Raw genomic sequence first — 22,500 nt, forward strand, 5'->3', positions numbered from 1 at the left:
CGAATTTTATCACAGACATACAAGATATATTGAGATCAGTACAGTGGTGCGGGCCGAGAGAGGACGCCACATTGTTCGCTGTTCTTGAGGTCTTCGGGAGGCCCCCCCGTCAGCGCCTGGTGCCGGAGGGGATCTCCCGAGTGGTCCTAAACTCTATACAATTATGACTAGATGTGAGCAAAGCTTACAACCAACAACATTCTGTACAACATACATTTTTTTCCATACACTGGACACTTATTTTACATACACAACAAGTCTTATCATACGTTGAAAAAACTCCATACAAAAGAGATTCGGGAGGGAAGAGATGGGGAGGATGGGGCAGGGTTGGGGGGGTTGAAAGGGTGGGGCAGGGAGGTGAAAAAAAGCCGATGACAACAATGATATTAACACTTAAAGCGTTCTTGTGGCGGGTGCTGTGGAGGGGCAGGGATGGAGGGGGAAGGGGTGGGGGGATGGAAGGACACCTCACACTTGAGTCACGTTACGACGCTTCGGCTCCACAGACGCTGTTGTGGAGGCGGCTGTGGCGGCTGCGACGCGGGCGGCCAGGGGCGGCTTGGGCGCTACTGGCGGGGGAACCTTGGACCGCACGGGAGCCTGGTTGGTGATGATGGCGTCCTCTGGACAGGGTGCGTACATCGGAGGCTGGGTTTGGCTGTAAGCCATTTCGCCAACAAAGGACGGCATTTCTGCTGGATAGTTCGCTGGGTCGACGGGGTAGATTTCTGAGGGCTGAGAGGCGATCTCGTGGGTGTAGGCTGTGGAGGCCTGGGATGACTGCGAGGAGAGGCCTGGGGTGTAGGGAGGAAGCTCTTCGTGGCTATAGCCAGGGTGGTAAGGGTAGGGATAGGGTGCGTAGGCGTCGGTGGTGTAGGGTGGCTGGTAGGCCGGAGGATCTGAGTGCGTGGTGGAGGGTGTCTGAGAGGTAGGGTAGGAGTGCGTGCCAGTGAGAGTCACGTCGGGGAAGGGCTCCTGCATGCTCTGGTAGTGAGCCAGGGAGCCGGAGGCCTCCACCAGGGGCCCGCTGGTCATGGACACCCGACGCTCGTGCTCCTGCAGGAGTTTGGACACCCCCCATGACTGTATGGGAGAGAGCGGCCGGCCATCTTTGGCTACCGCCACCTCCCCGTCCTTGACGGTGCTGTCTACGGAATCGTGACTCTCGTCCTGGTCCACCATGAGGCTGGAGTTGGTCTTGATCATCACACTACGGTTGGCTTCCAGTTTTTCGTTCTCCTTTTTGTGGTGATGGCGCCGCCTGCGGGCCACGTGACAGTAGCAGAAGGTGGCAAGTACCGCCACGATGATGAGGAACCCGCCCACTGAACCGATGATGACAGCCATGTCCTCCAGGTTGATGCCCGCCACTCTGACCGGTTGGGTGACCCCGCGGCCCTGGGGCTCCGTGAGGTCACTGGTGGGCTCCAGGGTGCGGGGGCTGGTCAGCAGGGGCGGTGTGGTGGGCGGCTGCGGCACCCACAGCGATGCGATGTTGCTCACGCCGCCTCGGTTGCCGGCCTCATCCACGGCACGGATGGCCACGTATACCATTTGATCGTAGCGTTCTACTTGTATAGCCACGGCCTGTTCCGTGCCCACCAGCACGGGCACGGGCATCCCGCTGATACGCTCGCCGTCAAAAGCCTTGGCCTCGGCCCAGGAACTGGCCAACACCGCCTCGTAGTGATGTGCGCGGTCCCAGTCGTAGTCGTCCCCGGGCGCAGTCCAGCGCAGAGACACTTCCCGGGTGGTGAGGTTCACGAAGGAGCGCAGGTCGAGGATCCGTGTCGGTGGCACGATGTCCGTGGGCGGGGGAGGGGACACCACATCCAGCACGCCGTAAATCATCGAGCGCTGGAAGGGCGGGACGGGCTTAACGTGCTCGTACTTGATGAGGCTGCCACAGCAGGTCTGCTTCTCCCGGTCGCCGTACAAGCGCCCGCCGTGGCGGGTGAAGGCGTCGTTGATGGGTGCCAGAGCCAGGCCGCTGTTGTGGTCGACGGAGACGCCCAGCTGGTAGTGGCCAGGCCCGCCCTGCAGCGTCGGCAGGTAGCGAGAGTACACTCCGTCGCCCCCTGTGATGTCCGGGTCTGTAGAGAGACATGTGAGAATATGATAAATGCGAAGGAAAAATATATAAATTATATATATATATATATATATATATATATATATATATATATATATATATATATATATATATAAATTGAAATAAAAATCATCGTCTGTTCAGACAGTACATGTAAATACAAAACATGATTTGTTATTCATCAGAAAGTTTATTTGGTGCTCATTGTTGTTGTGGGGGGTTAATGTAGTGGAGGTTGGATGTTACTGTGGTGCAATGGTGGGGGTTGCGGCAGTGTATTGATGCTGAGGGTATAGTGTGGTTGACGGTAGGAAGGGAAAGGGGGAGTAGAGGACCAACGGAATAGGGAGTAACACTGGCAGGGGGAGGAAGGATAGTCCTCTGGTAGGGAAGGGAAGGGTAGTCCATTTGTAGGTGGGAAGGGTAGTCTAATTGTAGGTGGGAAGGGTAATCTAATTGTAGGTGGGAAGGTTAGTCCATTTGTAGGTGGGGAAGGTTAGTCCATTTGTAGGTGGGGAAGGGTAGTCCATTTGTAGGTGGGGAAGGGTAGTCCATTTGTAGAAGGGAAGGGTAGTCCATTTGTAGGTGGGGAAGGTTAGTCCATTTGTAGGTGGGAAGGGTAGTCCATTTGTAGGTGGGAAGGGTAGTCCATTTGTAGGTGGGAAGGTTAGTCCATTTGTAGGTGGGGAAGGTTAGTCCATTTGTAGGTGGGAAGGGTAGTCCATTTGTAGGTGGGAAGGTTAGTCCATTTGTAGGTGGGAAGGTTAGTCCATTTGTAGGTGGGGAAGGGTAGTCCATTTGTAGGTGGGGAAGGTTAGTCCATTTGTAGGTGGGGAAGGTTAGTCCATTTGTAGGTGGGGAAGGTTAGTCCATTTGTAGGTGGGAAGGTTAGTCCATTTGTAGGTGGGGAAGGTTAGTCCATTTGTAGGTGGGAAGGGTAGTCCATTTGTAGGTGGGAAGGGTAGTCCATTTGTAGGTGGGAAGGGTAGTCCATTTGTAGGTGGGAAGGGTAGTCCATTTGTAGGTGGGAAGGGTAGTCCATTTGTAGGTGGGAAGGGTAGTATATTTGTAGGTGGGAAGGGTAGTACATTTGTAGGTGGGAAGGGTAGTCCATTTGTAGGTGGGAAGGGTAGTCCATTTGTAGGTGGGAAGGATAGTACAATCGTAGGTGGGAAGGATAGTACATTTGTAGGTGGGGAAGGGTATTACATTTGTAGGTGGGAAGGGTATTACATTTGTAGGTGTGAAGGGTATTACATTTGTAGGCGGGAAGGGTAGTACATTTGTAGGCGGCAAGAGTAGTACATTTGTAGGCGGGAAGGGTAGTACATTTGTAGGCGGGAAGGGTAGTACATTTGTAGGCGGGAAGGGTAGTACATTTGTAGGCGGGAAGGGTAGTACATTTGTAGGCGGCAAGGGTAGTACATTTGTAGGTGGGAAGGGTAGTACATTTGTAGGTGGGAAGGGTAGTCCATTTGTAGGTGGGAAGGGTAGTTCATTTGTAGGTGGGAAGGGTAGTTCATTTGTAGGTGGGAAGGGTAGTCTAATTGTAGGTGGGAAGGGTAATCTAATTGTAGGTGGGAAGGTTAGTCCATTTGTAGGTGGGGAAGGTTAGTCCATTTGTAGGTGGGGAAGGGTAGTCCATTTGTAGGTGGGGAAGGGTAGTCCATTTGTAGAAGGGAAGGGTAGTCCATTTGTAGGTGGGGAAGGTTAGTCCATTTGTAGGTGGGAAGGGTAGTCCATTTGTAGGTGGGAAGGGTAGTCCATTTGTAGGTGGGAAGGTTAGTCCATTTGTAGGTGGGGAAGGTTAGTCCATTTGTAGGTGGGAAGGGTAGTCCATTTGTAGGTGGGAAGGTTAGTCCATTTGTAGGTGGGAAGGTTAGTCCATTTGTAGGTGGGGAAGGGTAGTCCATTTGTAGGTGGGGAAGGTTAGTCCATTTGTAGGTGGGGAAGGTTAGTCCATTTGTAGGTGGGGAAGGTTAGTCCATTTGTAGGTGGGAAGGTTAGTCCATTTGTAGGTGGGGAAGGTTAGTCCATTTGTAGGTGGGAAGGGTAGTCCATTTGTAGGTGGGAAGGGTAGTCCATTTGTAGGTGGGAAGGGTAGTCCATTTGTAGGTGGGAAGGGTAGTCCATTTGTAGGTGGGAAGGGTAGTCCATTTGTAGGTGGGAAGGGTAGTCCATTTGTAGGTGGGAAGGGTAGTATATTTGTAGGTGGGAAGGGTAGTACATTTGTAGGTGGGAAGGGTAGTCCATTTGTAGGTGGGAAGGGTAGTCCATTTGTAGGTGGGAAGGATAGTACAATCGTAGGTGGGAAGGATAGTACATTTGTAGGTGGGGAAGGGTATTACATTTGTAGGTGGGAAGGGTATTACATTTGTAGGTGTGAAGGGTATTACATTTGTAGGCGGGAAGGGTAGTACATTTGTAGGCGGCAAGAGTAGTACATTTGTAGGCGGGAAGGGTAGTACATTTGTAGGCGGGAAGGGTAGTACATTTGTAGGCGGGAAGGGTAGTACATTTGTAGGCGGGAAGGGTAGTACATTTGTAGGCGGCAAGGGTAGTACATTTGTAGGTGGGAAGGGTAGTACATTTGTAGGTGGGAAGGGTAGTCCATTTGTAGGTGGGAAGGGTAGTTCATTTGTAGGTGGGAAGGGTAGTTCATTTGTAGGTGGGAAGGGTAGTTCATTTGTAGGTGGGAAGGGTAGTCCATTTGTAGGTGGGAAAGGTAGTCCATTTGTAGGTGGGAAGGGTAGTCCATTTGTAGGTGGGAAAGGTAGTCCATTTGTAGGTGGGAAGGGTAGTCCATTTGTAGGTGGGAAGGGTAGTCCGTTTGTAGGCGGGAAAGGTAGTCCATTTGTAGGTGGGAAGGGTAGTCCATTTGTAGGTGGGAAGGGTAGTCCATTTGTAGGTGGGAACGGTAGTCCATTTGAAGGCGGGAAAGGGTAGTACATTTGTAGGTGGGAAGGGTAGTCCATTACTATCTCTTATCCGTCAAACCACTCATCCATATCACCCATCACCTACCCATTGGGTTCGGATCTAAACTGATTATAGGTTTTCATAGTGGTGCTGTTAGGCCATAGGGAGTCGGTAATTTATCCCCCGTCACTCCAGAGTGTTTGGAACAATATAGTCTTGACAGAGATGGCGGATAACCAGGGGTCAGATTCACGAAAGCACTTACGCAAACACTTACGAATCTGTTCATCTTTTCTCAATCTTTAGCGGCTTTGTTTCCAATTATTAAACAGTTAATGAGCTCCGAAGCACCAGGAGGCTGTTCATAACAATAACAACAATTGAATGGGAAGTTTTCATGCTTGTAAACTGTTTAATAAATGTGACGAAAGCCGTCAAAGATTGAGGAAAGATGTACACTTTCGTAAGTGCTTGCGTAAGTGCTTTCGTGAATCTAGTCCCAGGTCTTATTCAACTTCCTCCTTACCCATACTGTATTTCTCACCTGAAATCAAATCTATTCATCTCACATTCAAACTAATCCCATCAAACCCACATCGAGCTCTCCCTCTAACCATCGCACGCACGCGCGCGCGCGCGCGCACACACACACACACACACACACACACACACACACACACACACACACACACACACACACACACACACACACCCACACACACACACACACACACACACACACACACACACACACACACACTTCTTAATAGAATTCTATGACCAGGCAACAAAAATTAGGCAAATAGAGAAGGGTGGGCAGACCTGCATTTTCTTGAACTGTCAAAAAGCCTTTGACACAGTACCCCTTAAAATGGCTACTAAGTTCAACTCAGGAAAGTGAAAAGTATTGATATTAGGCGAAGGGAGCAGGAGGATGAACACAAGGTTCCATCTGGGAGGTGAAATCCTGCAAGAGTCAAATAGAAAGATCTTGGGGTTGATATCACACTGAACCTGTTCCCAGAAGCCTACATCAAAAGGATATCATCAGCGGCACTTGCTAGAATGGCCAACATAAGAACTGTCTTTTGAATGCCTTGTGTAAGGAATCGTTCAGGACCTTGTACGCCGAACAAGGGAACACGGGAAAAATTATTACCCAATGAATCAGAGACATTAGAAAGAATTTGTTTAGTGTCAGAGTAATTAACAGAAGAAGTGCATTAAGAAGTGATGTGGTGGATGCAGACTCCATACTCAATTTCAAATGTAGCTTAGATAGAGCTCAAGAAGCTCAAGAATCTGTACCCCAGTAGATTGACAGATGAGAGGGGGGGGGGGGGGACCAAAGAGCTCAACCCCGCAAACACAACAAGGCGAGTGCGCACGCACACACACACACACACACACACACACACACACACACACACACACACACACACACACACACACACACACACACACACACACACACACACCAGCACACATCCTGTCCCGCACCCACTTTCCAACAATATTCATAACCCTCCCACCACCCCCCACCCCAAGGCAGCCCCTTCACCCGTATCCATCCCCAACCCCACTAAACCACCCACACTCACAGTTCCTCCACCCACACCCGGTATACAATTCACAACTTCGAACACAGCAAGCCTACCATTCCTTTCCCCTGTCCCATTCCAAAATATTATCAGTGATCTTTAATCATCGTGGCTTGGAGTTTTCTCCTGATAATTACCTTACCCTCCCCCCCCCCACAATCAATGCACACCAGCAAACATCAGCCAACCAAACAATCCACAATCCCACTCATCTCTCCACATTCCCCTATCTCAAATACAGATAGATGGAAGATAGCCACATCTTTAAAACAAAAATAAATCCTAATGTTTGTCATGATATGGTAGAGATTTTTATGCTTAAGAGTATTTATTCCTAAAATGTGTGCGGTCATTAAGTTTCTGATTGACAAATCATTTTGCTTAAATTTAATTCTGGCAGGTACTGCTGATATTGTGAAGGAATTGTTCTCTGAAAACGAGACAAACCTGAGCCTTGTTTCATGTCATTAGGAATTTGAGGAAAAACAAATTCTTTGGCGAATCATGAGTATTACCAGTCCTGACATGCAGTCGCTCCACCTTCCAGTCCCCGAAGTGGTTGGGACTAGACGGCAGAGCGACAGTACTTAATAACGTTTGTGGCCTACCTCCAAATCCATTGTCGAAGAGGTCGACCAAAATGGAGTCATAGTTGCTCCCAGTGGTGTTGGTGCCCAGGCGCTGCAGCTTGGCCGTCACCCTAGCATTGATGACGGGTACCTCGCCGTCCTTGACCTCGGCGTAGATGATGACAGGCAACGAAGGGTCAGTGGCGTTGATGGCAGTATTGGGGGCGTTGGTCCAGAGCCTCAAGCTGATCTTGCGGGAGCCACTTTCTTTGGCGGTGATCTGGATGTGGAGGCCCTGGTGGGAGTCCGCGCGGTTCTCCACTTTATACTGCCACTTGCCCCTCTCCGCGTTGGGGATGTTGACGAAGATCACATTAGCGTCACCATCTTCCTCCTGCATGTTGACGGAGGCGAAGGTCTCCCCCGAGGGTGCTGTCAGCTGCACGGTGTTACCCACGTGGTTTAAATCGTAGTAGTAGATGGAGAACCGGGCATTAGAACCCAGAGAATCGTCTAGGGAGAAGTTGCCGATGGACATGGAGGCGATGCCCCCTGGATACGCGGTGCTGTGGATGATGACAGGCGCACCGGGCGCTGCAGGAGGCTCGCTCCTGCGCACGGCCGCGAGGAGCGCGTCCATCAGAGCCACCATCATGCTCACTTTAGAGTCGTTGCCAACACCCTCATCCATGACCGTGAAGGAAGAGCCACGTGTGGCGGCCACCAAGGCCTGGAGACCGTCCGTGGCCGTGCCTCCTCCGCCACGGCGCTCCGTCATAGGGTAGATTACCGTGTCTACCCTCACGCCGCGGCTGGTAGCTAGACGAGACATCTCATCTACCTCGCGCTGGTGTGCGGCGCCCTTGCCTGTGGTCACTAAGATTATCGTAGCGCCCGCTGCGCCGGCAGGATCAGCGTCAAGGGTTCTGAGGGCCTCCTGCAGTCCGCACAAGACACACTTGTTGCTCTCGGGCACGGGCGAGGGGTTCCGTGGCAGAGACGACCCCACCCGCTGCCGCACGTCCGACAGGGAGTCCATCTTGGACAGCGGCGCGGCCGTGTGTGCCACGGAGTTGAAAACCACGAGGGCGACGTGGTCTCCGTCAGGCACGTCGTACACCACCACGCGTCGCACGGCCTTGCGCACGAACTCCCATCTCCTCTGCAGGTTCATGACGGCCGTGTCCTCCACCACCAACACAATGCGCGCAGCGCTCTCCTGCACGAAGCGCACCGATGGCAGCAGCGGCGCAGTGGCATTCGTCGGGATATTCCTGAAGGGAAAAAAAAAACATTTTTGGAAATACATAAACAGCGTCGTCAGATCTGAATGCGAAGCATAAATCAATGATCGTCACGAATTTGCAATATGGACACTTCGGCAAAGTTTGGGGGTGGGGGGGTGGGGGGACGGTACTTACCTTTCGTTGAAAAAGTCTTGAGATTGCATTATGATATCCCAGGCGGGGCGGCCGTTGCACTGGGCGTTGTGTTTTGTGGGCGCCTCGGGCGTGTGGGCGGCAGTGGTGCAGAAGGGCGCGGGTGTCATCTTGTGCGTGTTGCAGGTGTTGGGGCGCGGCACGTTGGTCTTGGGGTCGCGGAAGGTGGGCGGGTAGAGCGGGTCGTCCTGGTACCCGCGCTCCTCAAACACCCCCCAACGGAATTTGACCCACTCCGCCAGCAGGAGGCGGGCGGCGTGGACGTAGGTGTCGTTGGTGGTGGCCCTGAGCAAGTCGCCTCCCAGTTGGATGTAGTCGCCCTGACGCCCGCAGCCCTGGCTCTGCTGCGCCCACGGGCGGGACCCGAACACCGGGTGTGAGGACGTGACGCGGATGTGGGCGTCGGTGGGCGCTGCAGCGGCGGTGAGGGGCGTGAGGAGGGAGCAGGTGAGGGCGTCGGTTCTCCAGGTGCGAGGCAGTGCCACCGTCACCGACCTCAGCGACGCACGCCCACCTGTCGACGCCCACAACACGCCCGAAAACTCCGTCAAGACACTCTGAAACAGGAGAGAATCCAAGTTAGCTGCGGTGAAAATAACAGTGAATATCATGTTGTTGCTTATTATCAAACCCGGGCAAAGTAAGAGCTAATATTACACTATTATTTAATCCTCCAATTTGATACTACTACCACTCACGGGTCTAAGCATAAATCAATACTGTAGTTCCAGAGTATAATCTAACGTTCACCAAAAGTCTCCCATTCCCTAAAGTGTGTTGCTCAAGTTAGCAAATCATGCTTTTCCCTAATCCGTAAGTCCATTTAATAAAACACACATATAGACTCTAAGGGGTCTGGTAGCTGAGTGGACAGCGCGCAGGACTCATAAATTTGTGGTCCGTAATTCTTATGACCTTTTAAGAGGATTCGAACGCACACCGTCAGGGGTCTCTCCACTAATATCACCGGTGACATGACCACTATATTAGCAATCGGTCATAGTGATATGTGTGTTTGGGAATAATTCAAGCTTCATGAAATATATATATATATATATATATATATATATATATATATATATATATATATATATATATATATATATTAATATATATATATATATATATATATATATATATATAATATATATATATATATATAAGAAATATATATATATAAAATATATATATATAAGAAATATATATATATAGATATATATATAAGAAATATATATATATATATATAAAAAGGGGGTGGTAGGAGAAGTGAACACTCTTTCGTATTCAGAGTTAAATGTCAAGTTTTTCCCTGAGTGCTCTGTGTTCCCTTCTCTGAGGCTGTGGGTCCGTATAATTGCACCAGTGGTGGTACCCCCCTATATATATATATATATATATATATATATATATGTATATATATATATATATATATATATATATATATATATATATATATATATATATATATATATATATATATATATAATTTTTTTTTAAATAAATAGGGAAGGGATTACCACCTCTGGCTGGAAGAAGGGGGACCCATAGCCTCGGAGGAAACCACACATAACGCATTGGAGGGAATGTAGGTCCCCTCCAATACAGTTTCTGTGTGCTTTTCTCCTACCATCCCCCTTCCCTTTTTTTTTTTCCTTTATTGTGTATTTAAAGGTTACAAAACATACAAGACAAATGCCTAAAGGTTATGGATCTCTTTGAACCGAGGACGCAGCAAGCATTTCCCCTCTGGATCGCCACACTAAGACGCTGAAATAAAATACTGGAAGCCCTTGGGTCTCTGGTGACGTCAATGAGCCTGGAACCCAATTCCTTGAGAAATCCCAAGGCACTCTTGCCCCAGGGGCCATGCGTCTCAGACGCTATGGGAACAAAGAGGTATTGACCTTCCAGTCGCCTGTACTTGAGTGATTTTGCTGTTTCCCTGTGGTTGGCCGCCCCACCTGCTTGATCAGCTCCGAAGTGTACATAGGTGTCAGCCAGGGTGGATACACATGTGTAGTCCCACACCAACTGTCTACCCTCCTTCCATGGGTATATGGTGATGCCATCAGGGCGAAGTGCGGGGAAATCCGGGTTTTGGACCCCTACGATGCGAGGTTCTCTCTCCGCTGGGCACCCAGCTGAGACGAGGCTTCTCTTGATGATGTCATTGACCTCGTTGTGTCTTGCATGCCAGCCCTTTGTGCTTCCGCAATGCAACCCATGCAGTCCGTATTGGTCTGCTTCCACCCTGTTGCAAATACACTTGTATTCAGTGTGAATTGGGGCACCAAGGAGGAGGGCCACTGCTACACGAAGGGATTCTGGATCTAGGCGCGTGCCCATTGCTGACATGGGTACTGCCAGGAGGAAGTCTCCTGGCAGACTTCCTATATATATATATATATATATATATATATATATATATATATATATATATATATATATATATATATATATATATATATATATATATATATATATATATACAGACTATATATATATATAATATATATATATAATATGCGAACAAGCTTGAATGGTCCCCAAAGACAATATGCAACTGAAAACTCCACACCCCAGAAGGATTCGAACCCAGACAGTCAGGAGCACTATGCACCTTGGCGTACCTGGTTCCTTAACCACTCGACTACAGTGACTTTACAAAAGTCATTGGTGATATATATATATATATATATATATATATATATATATATATATATATATATATATATATATATATATATATAATATTAGTGGTACCACCACTGGTGCAATTGTATGGACCCATAGCCTCGAAGAAGAGAATAAAGAGTATTCAGAGAAGACCTTGTGGATTCTCACTGAACACTTTAATCTTTTCTACTCCTACCACCCCTATTACCTTTTATATATTTTATTTTATTTTATTTTATTATATATATACAAATATTATCTATTCGCCACACTATAAATATGTTTTACATCTGTAAAAATAGAAATAAACGAGAGATTGTGAGACAGAGACGAAGAGGGGGGGGGGGATATAAAGGGTGTGAGCTACCTTGGTGTAATTTGTAAAATTACGTTTATGCGGGATTAAAGCGGCAGTTTCCCCGAGTTTCACCACTTTCTCATACAACACTCGTGAAAGGAGAAACTAGTCAAAAAAAAATAATTCCTCACATGAATTACAGCAATTACTGTCAGTAATTTGGCAATTATTTGCTCTTTGCGTTACCCGGCTGGCGTGCAAAATGCTACGCCTCGCTCAGGAGGCGCTCCTCGCTCGTAGTCCCAGGAAGCAGCCCGTGACAGCTGACTAACACCCAGGTACCTATTTTACTGCTAGGTAACAGGGGCATAGGGTGAAAGAAACTCTGCCCATTGTTTCTCGCCGGCGCCTGGGATCGAACCCAGGACCACAAAATCGCAGTCAACCTCACTGTAGAGTGTATGCTCCCTCCGGGGGTCATTACTCGGGCATTTTTAACCCCCCTCCGGAGCCGGTCGGCCGAGCGGACAGCACGCTGGACTTGTGATCCTGTGGTCCTGGGTTCGATCCCAGGCGCCGGCGAGAAACAATGGGCAGAGTTTCTTTCACCCTATGCCCCTGTTACCTAGCAGTAAAATAGGAACCTGGGTGTTAGTCAGCTGTCACGGGGTGCTTCCTGGGGGTGGAGGCCTGGTCGAGGACCGGGCCGCGGGGACACTATAAAAAGCCCCGAAATCATCTCAAGATAACCTCAAGAAGATAATCTCCTGCAGTCGTTGCTTCCTACCGGCTACCCTGCTTGGCTACCAGGTCAACCAGGCTGTGAGCAGCGGCGTCCAACCGGGGCCACGGGGACATTGATCCTCGGAATCACAGAAAGGTAACCCGGAAGGAAAGGCATGACAATGAAGGTCTGTGGAGGAAACTGGCAAATTTCTCAGCGGATGTTTTTCCTTGCCTGCCACAGAGACATATTCCCCCCAGTCTTGTGTATATATCTAATGTCAGAATCCCCCCCTCCGCCCCCCTCCCTCCCCCTCTTCCTCACGCTGAATGATATATTTCTGCCCAAATTGCCCGACATATCCCCGCCTGTCCCTTTCCTATCTCCCCCTCTCCTCCACCTCTCCGTCTGGAATATCCAGACGTCCATCCTATAGAAAGAAGGCGAACATTTTCCTCAATAAGTTAACTCTTATCCAGGAGATAATAGGCCTATCATTTGTATTTATGAGGCATTCTTGTTCACTTGTTACCTAGGCCAACAGGACTGAGCAGCATTAATGGTGGTTCATCACAATTCAACCCTTAAAAGTGAGAAGTTTTATTTTGGGACTTGAATGCTGGCGAAGATCGCCTGAAACACCGACCTTATGTTTTAGGCCTTGGGGGGGGGGTGCCTGACAGCCGAGTGGACAGCGCTCGGGATTCGTAGTCCTAGGGTCCGGGGATGGATCCCCCGGTGGAGGCGGAAACAAATGGGGAAGAGTTTCTTTCACCCTAATTTTTCCTGTTCACCTAGCAGTAAATAGGTGCGTGGGAGTTAGACAGCTGCTACGGACTGCTTCCTGGGTGTATGTGTGTGTGGGGGGGGGGGAATCAGTTGATTGATTGACATTTGAAAGGCGGCCCGAAAGAGACTGCCGTTCAACTGCCGCAAGCACAACTAGGTGAACACACACACACACACACACACACACACACACACACACACACACACACACACACACACACACACACACACACACACACACACACTGTGCATCTCCCCAAGCTCACTCTCCATCTTCTGAGACGGGCCGAACTTGTCAGCATAATAAAACTGAAGATGGATTTTCCCGTGGACCAAGAACATTTGCAGTGGACATTTCGGCTCCTCCGGAATCCGTCTGCCTCTCCATAAATGCAGAGCGGACTGTATAAATTATATATCTTATCTCAGCCCATAGACCCAGCCTTGCATCAATGTAATCGGTAGCTATTTAAGGGCCGAAGAGTAGGTAGCACTGAGGAGGAGGAGGAGGAGGAGGGTCAACTACCACAGGCGTTTGACTGCGGTAGTTGTCTGTAAGCTAGCAGTAGAGGCAGACTGAAGAGCGCAATAGTTCACTTTGGGATAGCTTGATCATCCTGTGCGAGACGTAGCAATGGAGAAAATGTACTGACTCAGCTGTCATTGTGGTGTACTATTTGTGCTTGCGGGGGTTGAGCTCTGGCTCTTTGGTCCCGCCTCTCAACCGTCAATCAACTGATGTACAGGTTCCTGAGCCTACTGGGCTCTGTCATATCTACATTTGAAATTGTGTATGGAGTCAGCCTCCAGCACATCACTTTCTAGTGCATTCCATCAGTTAACTACTCTGACACTGAAAAAGTTCCTCCTAACGTTCCTGTGGCTCATGTGGGTACTCAGTTTCCCCCTGTTTCCCCTTGTTCGCGTACCACCATTGTTGAATAGTTTATCCTTGTTTACCCGGTCGATTCCCCTGAGGATTTTGTAGGTTGTGATCATGTCTCCCCTTACTCTTCTGTCTTCCAGATGTATTTCCCGCAGCCTTTACTCGTAACTCATGCCTCTTAGTTCTGGGACTAGTCTAGTGTTCAAGAGGTGTGGTGTGTGTACTCACCTAATTGTGCTTGCGGGGGTTGAGCTCTGGCTCTTTGGTCCCGCCTCTCAACCGTCAATCAACTGGTGTACAGATTCCTGAGCCTATTGGGCTCTATCATATCTACATTTGAAACTGTGTATGGAGTCAGCCTCCACCACATCACTTCCTAATGCATTCCATTTACTAACTACTCTGACACTGAAAAAGTTCTTTCTAACGTCTCTGTGGCTCATTTGGGTACTCAGCTTCCACCTGTGTCCCCTTGTTCGCGTCCCACCAGTGTTGAATAGTTCATCCTTGTTTACCCGGTCGATTCCCCTGAGGATTTTGTAGGTTGTGATCATGTCCCCCCTTACTCTTCTGTCTTCCAGTGTCGTGAGGTGCATTTCCCGCAGCCTTTCCTCATAACTCATGCCTCTTAGTTCTGGGACTAGTCTAGTAGCATACCTTTGGACTTTTTCCAGCTTCGTCTTGTGCTTGACAAGGTACGGGCTCCATGCTGGGGCCGCATACTCCAGGATTGGTCTTACATATGTGGTGTACAAGGTTCTGAATGATTCCTTACACAGGTTCCTGAACGCCGTTCTGATGTTAGCCAGCCTCGCATATGCCGCAGACGTTATTCTCTTTATGTGGGCTTCAGGAAACAGGTTTGGTGTGATTTCAACTCCTAGATCTTTCTCTCTGTGTATGTGTGTGTGTGTGTACTCACCTAATTGTGTGTGCTCACCAATTGTGTGAGTACAATTGGTACTCACCAATTGTGTGTGTGTGTGTGTGTGTGTGTGTGTGTGTGTGTGTGTGTGTGTGTGTGTGTGTGTGTGTGTGTGTGTGTGTGTGTGCGTGCGTGCGAGAACGAGGGGAGGAGAGGGATTATCAGGGGAAAGCGCCAAGCCATTACGACTATATATCACTTGAAAGGGGATCTTGATAAGGATTTGGGATGGGACGGGGGAAAGGGAGGGAGGGGGGGAGGGGGGGGAAGGAATGGTGCCCAACCACATGGATAGTTAGGGATTGAACGCTGACCTGTATGAATGAAGACCGTCGCTCTACCATCCATCCCAAGTAGTTGAGAGAGAGGGAGAGAGAAGTCTCAGTCAATCAGTCTCTCTCTCTCTCTCTCTCTCTCTCTCTCTCTCTCTCTCTCTCTCTCTCTCTCTCTCTCTCTCTCTCCTTTCCCTCCCCCCCCCCTATCTCTTCCCCCCTCTCTTCCCCTCTCCTTACCTCTTGAGTGGAACGGAACACAGAACTCTCCCAGCACGGCCTCTACCCCCAGAGCAATAAATGCACAAACTTTCAAAGTGTCTGCGTAAAGCAATTTAGAATTTCAATAAACAAGCAAGGAAATAAAAAGGCAAATAAGCAAAAACATTTTTCTTGTTTCCAGGGAGACGCTAACCGAATACATCATCAAATCAAGAGGTCTTTAAATATTTCATTTTAGAAGGTAAATTATTAGATTTTAGGGAAGGCAGTTTACTTGAAAAATGACTCTCTCCTTTGCGCTACGGTAAGCCAGAGAGAGAGAGAGAGAGAGAGAGAGAGAGAGAGAGAGAGAGAGAGAGAGAGAGAGAGAGAGAGAGAGAGAGAGAGAGAGAGAGAGAGAGAGAGAGAGAGAGAAAGCAAACTAATGTATCCTACGTCAGCACAAATAATAACTAAAACACATGACAAATTATGCGTTTTTACAATGAGCCTGAAATAATTTTAAGGGAAAGGAATTGTCGCTACCCGCCTCCATCACCACAACATTCCCACACATCACGGCAATCCCTACTATCATCATCACCATTGATTACTACCTCCCAAATCATGACTACCACAGCCGCGAATATTACCACCACAGTCACGACCCGTTGAGGCCACACCCACGACCACCCACTACACCCACCCACGACCACCCACTACACCCACCCACGACCACCCACTACAGCAACAACCATCAACAGCATTGTTGTGTCCATCATCACCACCACCATCACTATAATCACCATAGTCTTGACGCCGACCATAGCGGTTTCTTGGAACATCTTCGGTCTTCCCCTCGATAAAGATACGCGGTCTGATATCTTGACCTGAGTCCCACACACCACCTTCTTTCAACGACTCTGAAACTTGATCTAAATATCCACCTTTAAAAGATATTTTTTTAGGTAATGAGTTATTTCGTGAAACATCATCGTGCTAGCGCGCCTAGAAACGATTCGTTTCGTAACACTGATTTCATTCCATGTTAACGAGCAGTTTCGTTAGACTTTGGTAAAATATTTCACTTAATGAGACATATCGATAGCTTTAGCGTCGTATGTCGTAAAAAATAAATCCGGTTTCAGTGCTTGGCAATAGGCCTCAATTTTCTCATTCATTTTATTCACAGTTCGTTTCATTACAAATATTTTAATCTAAGAAAAGATAACGAAGAACATAATGTTTCTGCTTAATTTCCAATTGTTTATAAAAGTCTGTTTTGAATCGTCAATCAACGAACTGTCTCGTTACTTCTTCCACATAATACGTATTAGTCAGAATTTCAGTCCTGCAAGCTTATGAATTAATAACTTTATTTGTACCATTTTTATTTAAAACATACCAGAATCCTTGTTTAGGTTGCTGCATATATATTTGATGTTTCAAGACAATTTACGATATACTTAAAAGGCTTATTTCAGCGAACATAGTTGTCTTTAAAAGCGCCCCAAAGTAACATTAACGTTACTTTGGTTGGTAAGAATCCTTATCGAGTCCTCTTTTGTAACTCTGGATATATATTCTTTCACCTAATGCCTCTGTTCACTAAGTAGTGTTGTGGTGTTGCATTACTGGGAGGGTCAGTTGTTCGAACATATATTATGTAATATATATATATTACATAATATATGATATATAATATACATTTATATAGACACGTCTTCGATACCGTAAAATATATTTTAGCCTTTTACCTCAACGGAAAATACATTAGCCATCCTTTGTTAAGGTATTGTCTGGATAACGAAGGAGATAAAACCAAGTATCAGATTATCTTCCTTAAATCTATCCCACCTTTCACCCGATATCCTACACCTTTTCCTTATTTTTTTTTAAGGTAGTGATTAGTTTTCTTTGACCTCTGTCGGCTTTTCTTTCATGTTCACACTGACGGTTCGTGTATGTGTTGGCCAAAAGTGAGAATTAGAGAGAGAGAGAGAGAGAGAGAGAGAGAGAGAGAGAGAGAGAGAGAGAGAGAGAGAGAGAGAGAGAGAGAGAGAGAGAGAGAGAGAACGTAAGAGGTGGTGAGGGAAAGAGTGGACAGTGTACACAGCCACACTAACCTGCCTATTGGAGAGCCCCGTAATTATCTCTCATAAACAATACCGGCCTCTGAGGCCCTCAGCCGTCAACTTGCTATTAATAATGCGTGAAAGGTGTTCCTCTACAAGGCCTCACCACGACAGATCTCTTCAAGAAGGTCTTCAGGCGACATTCTCTCTCTCACTAAGGAGAGGGAGAGAGAGAGAGAGAGAGAGAGAGAGAGAGAGAGAGAGAGAGAGAGAGAGAGAGAGAGAGAGAGAGAGAGAGAGAGAGAGAGAGAGAGAGAGAGAGAGAGAGATGGGGGGGACTCAACCCTAAGCTTTTTTTAAGCTAAGTCTAACGCCCAGTTCAGGTCAGGTCAGGATGACCGTTGGGGGTGGTGGGGGAGGGTGCGGTGGGAAGACCCCGCTTGATATCATAATTGCAGTATTTTGCATATATCCACATGAGGCAGTTAGTATGGAAGCTTCATATTGCTGTGCTCGATATCATATTTCATTATTCATCTTCGCATTGTATTGTTTATTAAAGCAAAGAAATACAACACACACTCACAAGAGTAGGAGGAGATATGATCACTACCTACGAAATTCTCGAATTGACAGGGTAGATAAGGATAAACATTTTAACACGGATGGTACGTGAACAAGGGGATAGGTGGAGACTTGAGTACCCAAATGAGCCACAGGGACGTTAGAAAGAACTTTTTCAGTGTCAAGAGTAGTTAACAAGTGGAATGCATTAGGCAGTGATGTGGTGGAGGCTGACTCCATACACAGTTTCAAATGTAGATATGATAGAGCCCAGTAGGCTCAGAAAACTGTACACCAGTTGATGTACACACACACACACACACACACACACACACACACACAAACGGGACAGGAGTCATTGCTGTAAACAACCGATAGCTGGAAAGGCGGGCTCCAAGAGTCAATGCTCGATCCTGCAAGCACAAATAGGTGAGTACAAATAGGTGAGTACACACACACACACACACACACACACACACACACACACACACAAGAATAGTCGTGTGTACGATACTCAATCAGACAGATATGCCGCCTCCTTTGTCTCAGCTAATCTGGGACGGAAATGTGAGCCCGGGAGTATTGAGCTAAAAATGGAAATGTTGTCCCTCTTCCCCCTTCACCTGTTGAGGTAAAGGTGGATAAGGCTAATTAAAATATGTGCGTGCGTGCGTGTGTGTGTGTACTCACCTAGTTGTACTCACCTATTTGTGCTTGCAGGATCGAGCATTGACTCTTGGAGCCCGCCTTTCCAGCTATCGGTTGTTTACAGCAATGACTCCAGTCCCATTTCCCGTTTGTGTGTGTGTGTGTGTGTGTGTGTGTGTGTGTGTGTGTGTGTGTGTGTGTGTGTGTGTGTGTGTACTCACCTAGTTGTGCTTGCGGGGGTTGAGCTTCGGCTCTTTGGTCCTGCCTCTCAACTAAGAGGCAGGACCAAAGTGTGTGTATGTGCGTGCGTGGGGGTGTACGTGTGCATGTTTTTTTTTTTTCCTGGTAAAGCAGGTATATACACTTTTCCTTCTCCTTTCGCATTGTTTCGCCCACTGTGTATACTACCTTGGCTCCCAGAGGGATACACAAGTGTCTTCCCGAGGTATAACTACTCAGCTATCCACATCCTTATCCGGATACGATACACTTGAACAGAACATTTCCTTGTCGTTACCTACTCAATCATACATACCACCTTCTCTTGAGAATATGGTATGTATAAGATGGAATATATATATATATATATATATATATATATATATATATATATATATATATATATATATATATATATATATATAATATGTATTTTATATATAAAATATTCTCTCTCTCTCTCTCTCTCTCTCTCTCTCTCTCTCTCTCTCTCTCTCCCTCTCTCCCTCCCTCCCCCCCCTCTCTCTCTGCCCTTTAAAACCTTGACTTTACACTCGGAATCAGCCTATCGCTATCCTCCAATTATCTCCCCCTCTCGTTATAACAACTTACCATTAAGCGCCTCTTAACTCCCTTCCTATATCCGGATAACGGTCTTAACCAGAGTATTCTGACTGTTTTGGTTGGCATCCAGCACCTTCCCCCCCCCCCCCGTTAAATTTGTTTTAGATTTAATCTTAATTCCCTATTGATTATTCAGCCTGTGGCGGCGTCCTCAAACACCAACCGGAGCCCGTGGGCCGGCCATCGTCTTTAATCGGTTACCGAGGGTATTTTACTAACCGAAAATCTCATAAGAGCATTTATTTCCTGACCTCGTTAACCGGGGCTTCGTAGCCTGGTGGATAGCGCGCAGGACTCGTAATTCTGTGGCGCGGGTTCGATTCCCGCACGAGGCAGAAACAAATGGGCAAAGTTTCTTTCACCCTGAATGCCCCCTGTTACCTAGCAGTAAATAGGTACCTGGGTGTTACTCAGCTGTCACGGGCTGCTTCCTGGGGGTGGAGGCCTGGTAGAGGACCGGGCCGCGGGGACACTAAAGCCCCGAAATCATCTCAAGATAACCTCTCAAGATAACCGTAATTTCTCCGTGGCTACACATCGGCTCTGTATAGCTCCCTGTGTTCTTTGCCGATCAGACCTCCTCAGCCCCCCACTCCCCCTCCCTCCCCCGTGTTCTTTTCCGATCCCCTATGCCTTATATTCTTATCCATCCCTTCCTTGTCTTTTCAAGATCTTGAAACCTATGTAATAATTCTTTCTCTATGCCATAGTAACGGTTACATACTTTTTACACGTATCGATATTTTTGTTTTCTTATATTTTCTTTCTTTTATTCTTTCTCCTGCTTCGCTTTATCGTATCAGACGAAATCACTCGTTGCCGCTTTTCTATTCAAAGTCGGAGATTTTCCCCCTGTGGGCGTCCCCAGGTGTATAGGTTTGACCACCTCACGCCCCACAAAGGTCAAAGGTCTCCCCTGGGGTCTTTGGTATTCTCTCTCTCTCTCTCTCTCTCTCTCTCTCTCTCTCTCTCTCTCTCTCTCTCTCTCTCTCTCTCTCTCTCTCTCTCTCTCTCTCTCTCCCTCCCTCACCCCCTCCCCCTCCCTCCCTCCCCCTCCCTCCCTCCCTCTCTCTCCCTCCCTGTCTCTCTCTCTCTCTCTCCCCCTCCCCCTCCCCCTCTCCCTCTCTCTCTCTCTCTCTCTCTCTCTCTCTCTCTCTCAGAAAACATTTCATTTTCGGCATTTATTATAATGGCTCTAAAATGCTAATGATTTGTAAATTAGAGTTCTGTCAAACTCGATCGGGTTGTTTGTAATTTCCAGAGTAATGGAGTGTATAACGAGTCGTTAGAGAGAGGGGTGACGTAGTATGTAGTGGCTGATAACTACCAAATAGTCACGAATTAAGACTGAAACAAACGAGCATCATGAACATACATGATTCGTAACATTTATGGAACGTAGGCCCTACGGTCAATAATAATAGATAATCATGTTTTCCCCCATAAAAATCATTGTAATCATTGATAAAAATCATAAAGATCATTGTAAATACATTGATAATGCTTCAATTACGTGTTGAAACACTGACAATCACTGACATGCTTTATTTATGGATAATCGTAGGTCTTTATCTGTATGCAGAGGGAACCCCTGTCACTACCCACACACCCCTCTCTTTCCCCTCTCACTGATCGCACCCTCATCACGCACCTCCACCTAGGCTAATTATTTTCCCCTCGTTAGATCATTTCCCATCGGCGTGTTGTAATTATTAGGGGGGCGAAGGCCGCTTAAATGGCTCGTCGTCATCGCTCTCTTATTCCCTCAGTCCGTTCGTAGTTTGTTCTCTCATGTCCCGTCCGTTCAGGCACTGGATTGACAGGGTCTATAGTTAGCTGGTGCTGCTTCTGTCCCACCCCCCCCCCCTATCCCCTTGCAGTGAAATGCCCCCTCCAGGAGAATGCATGCTTGGAAGAGGAAAGTGGGTATGGGTAGGGTGTGTGTGTGTGTGTGTGTGTGTGTGTGTGTGTGTGTGTGTGTGTGTGTGTGTGTGTGTGTGTGTGTGTGTGTGTATATACTCACCTAGTTGTACTCACCTAGTTGTGCTTGCGGGGGCTGAGCTCTGGCTCTTTGGTCCCGCCTCTCAACCGTCAATCAACGGGTTCCTGAGCCTATTGGGCTCTATCATATCTACACTTAAAACTGTGTATGGAGTCAGCCTCCACCACATCGCTTCCTAATGCATTCCATTTGTCAACCACTCTGACACTAAAAAAGTTCTTTGTAGTGGTGTGTGTGAGTGTGTGTTTTCGGAAGACCAGTATCTACTCTCCCCCCCCCCTCCCCACCTCAACCTTTAAGGAACATGTGAAGCAGCAGCATAATAATCATGTGCACAAGAACACCATCGGCAACGAATAAGTCATTTTCACCCCAGACTTTAGCAGCACCATTTTAGCTTGGCCATCACCTGCAACTTGTATGACAAGACACCTCAAATAAGCAGGAATTCCCCCCCCCCCCTACTCTATTCTTCCCCCCCCCCCCCCCCACCCACCCCTACTCACACATTTACCACCAAGGGGGGGTCACTGACGCAGACATCATCATCCCCCCACTACCAAGATCATCATCAATAACCCCTGACCCCCCCCCCCAGCATCACTGTCGCCATCATCACCATCTTCAGTTTCATCACTACCAGCAGTAGGGTCATAATCACCATCACCAACACCATCACTTCATCGCCATCAGTGCCACGGGGTGAGAGAGAGAGTGAGAGAGAGAGAGAGAGAGAGAGAGAGAGAGAGAGAGAGAGAGAGACAGAGAGAGAGAGAGAGACAGAGAGACAGAGAGACAGAGAGACAGAGAGACAGAGAGAGAGAGAGAGAGAGAGAGAGAGAGAGAGAGAGAGAGAGAGAGAGAGAGAGAGAGAGAGAGAGAGAGAGGAAAGAAGGAATAAAATTCCCAAACTTACTACTATAAGAAAAAGCCTCATTGTGACCAACAAACGCAATACAATATTAAACCCGCCG

At 47.7% G+C, this 22,500-nt stretch overlaps 1 protein-coding gene across 1 annotated transcript in view; it reads right to left on the reverse strand.

Annotated features, from left to right (window-relative positions):
* LOC123752127 (calcium-activated chloride channel regulator 1) overlaps window positions 1-22,500 on the reverse strand; it is a 43,190-nt gene that overhangs the window by 23 nt on the left and 20,667 nt on the right. The window contains exons 2-4 of the mRNA XM_069325299.1: window positions 8,606-9,180; window positions 7,224-8,458; window positions 1-2,096 (exon numbers count right to left, since the gene is read on the reverse strand). The exon at window positions 1-2,096 is cut by the window's left edge and continues 23 nt beyond it. Of these exons, the coding sequence (XP_069181400.1) occupies window positions 472-2,096; window positions 7,224-8,458; window positions 8,606-9,180 (3,435 nt within the window). The 3' untranslated portion in view covers window positions 1-471. The remainder of the gene's footprint in view (window positions 2,097-7,223; window positions 8,459-8,605; window positions 9,181-22,500) is intronic.

The sequence above is a fragment of the Procambarus clarkii genome, chromosome 16 (assembly GCF_040958095.1).
Source record: "Procambarus clarkii isolate CNS0578487 chromosome 16, FALCON_Pclarkii_2.0, whole genome shotgun sequence".
NCBI classification, from domain to species: domain Eukaryota; kingdom Metazoa; phylum Arthropoda; class Malacostraca; order Decapoda; family Cambaridae; genus Procambarus; species Procambarus clarkii.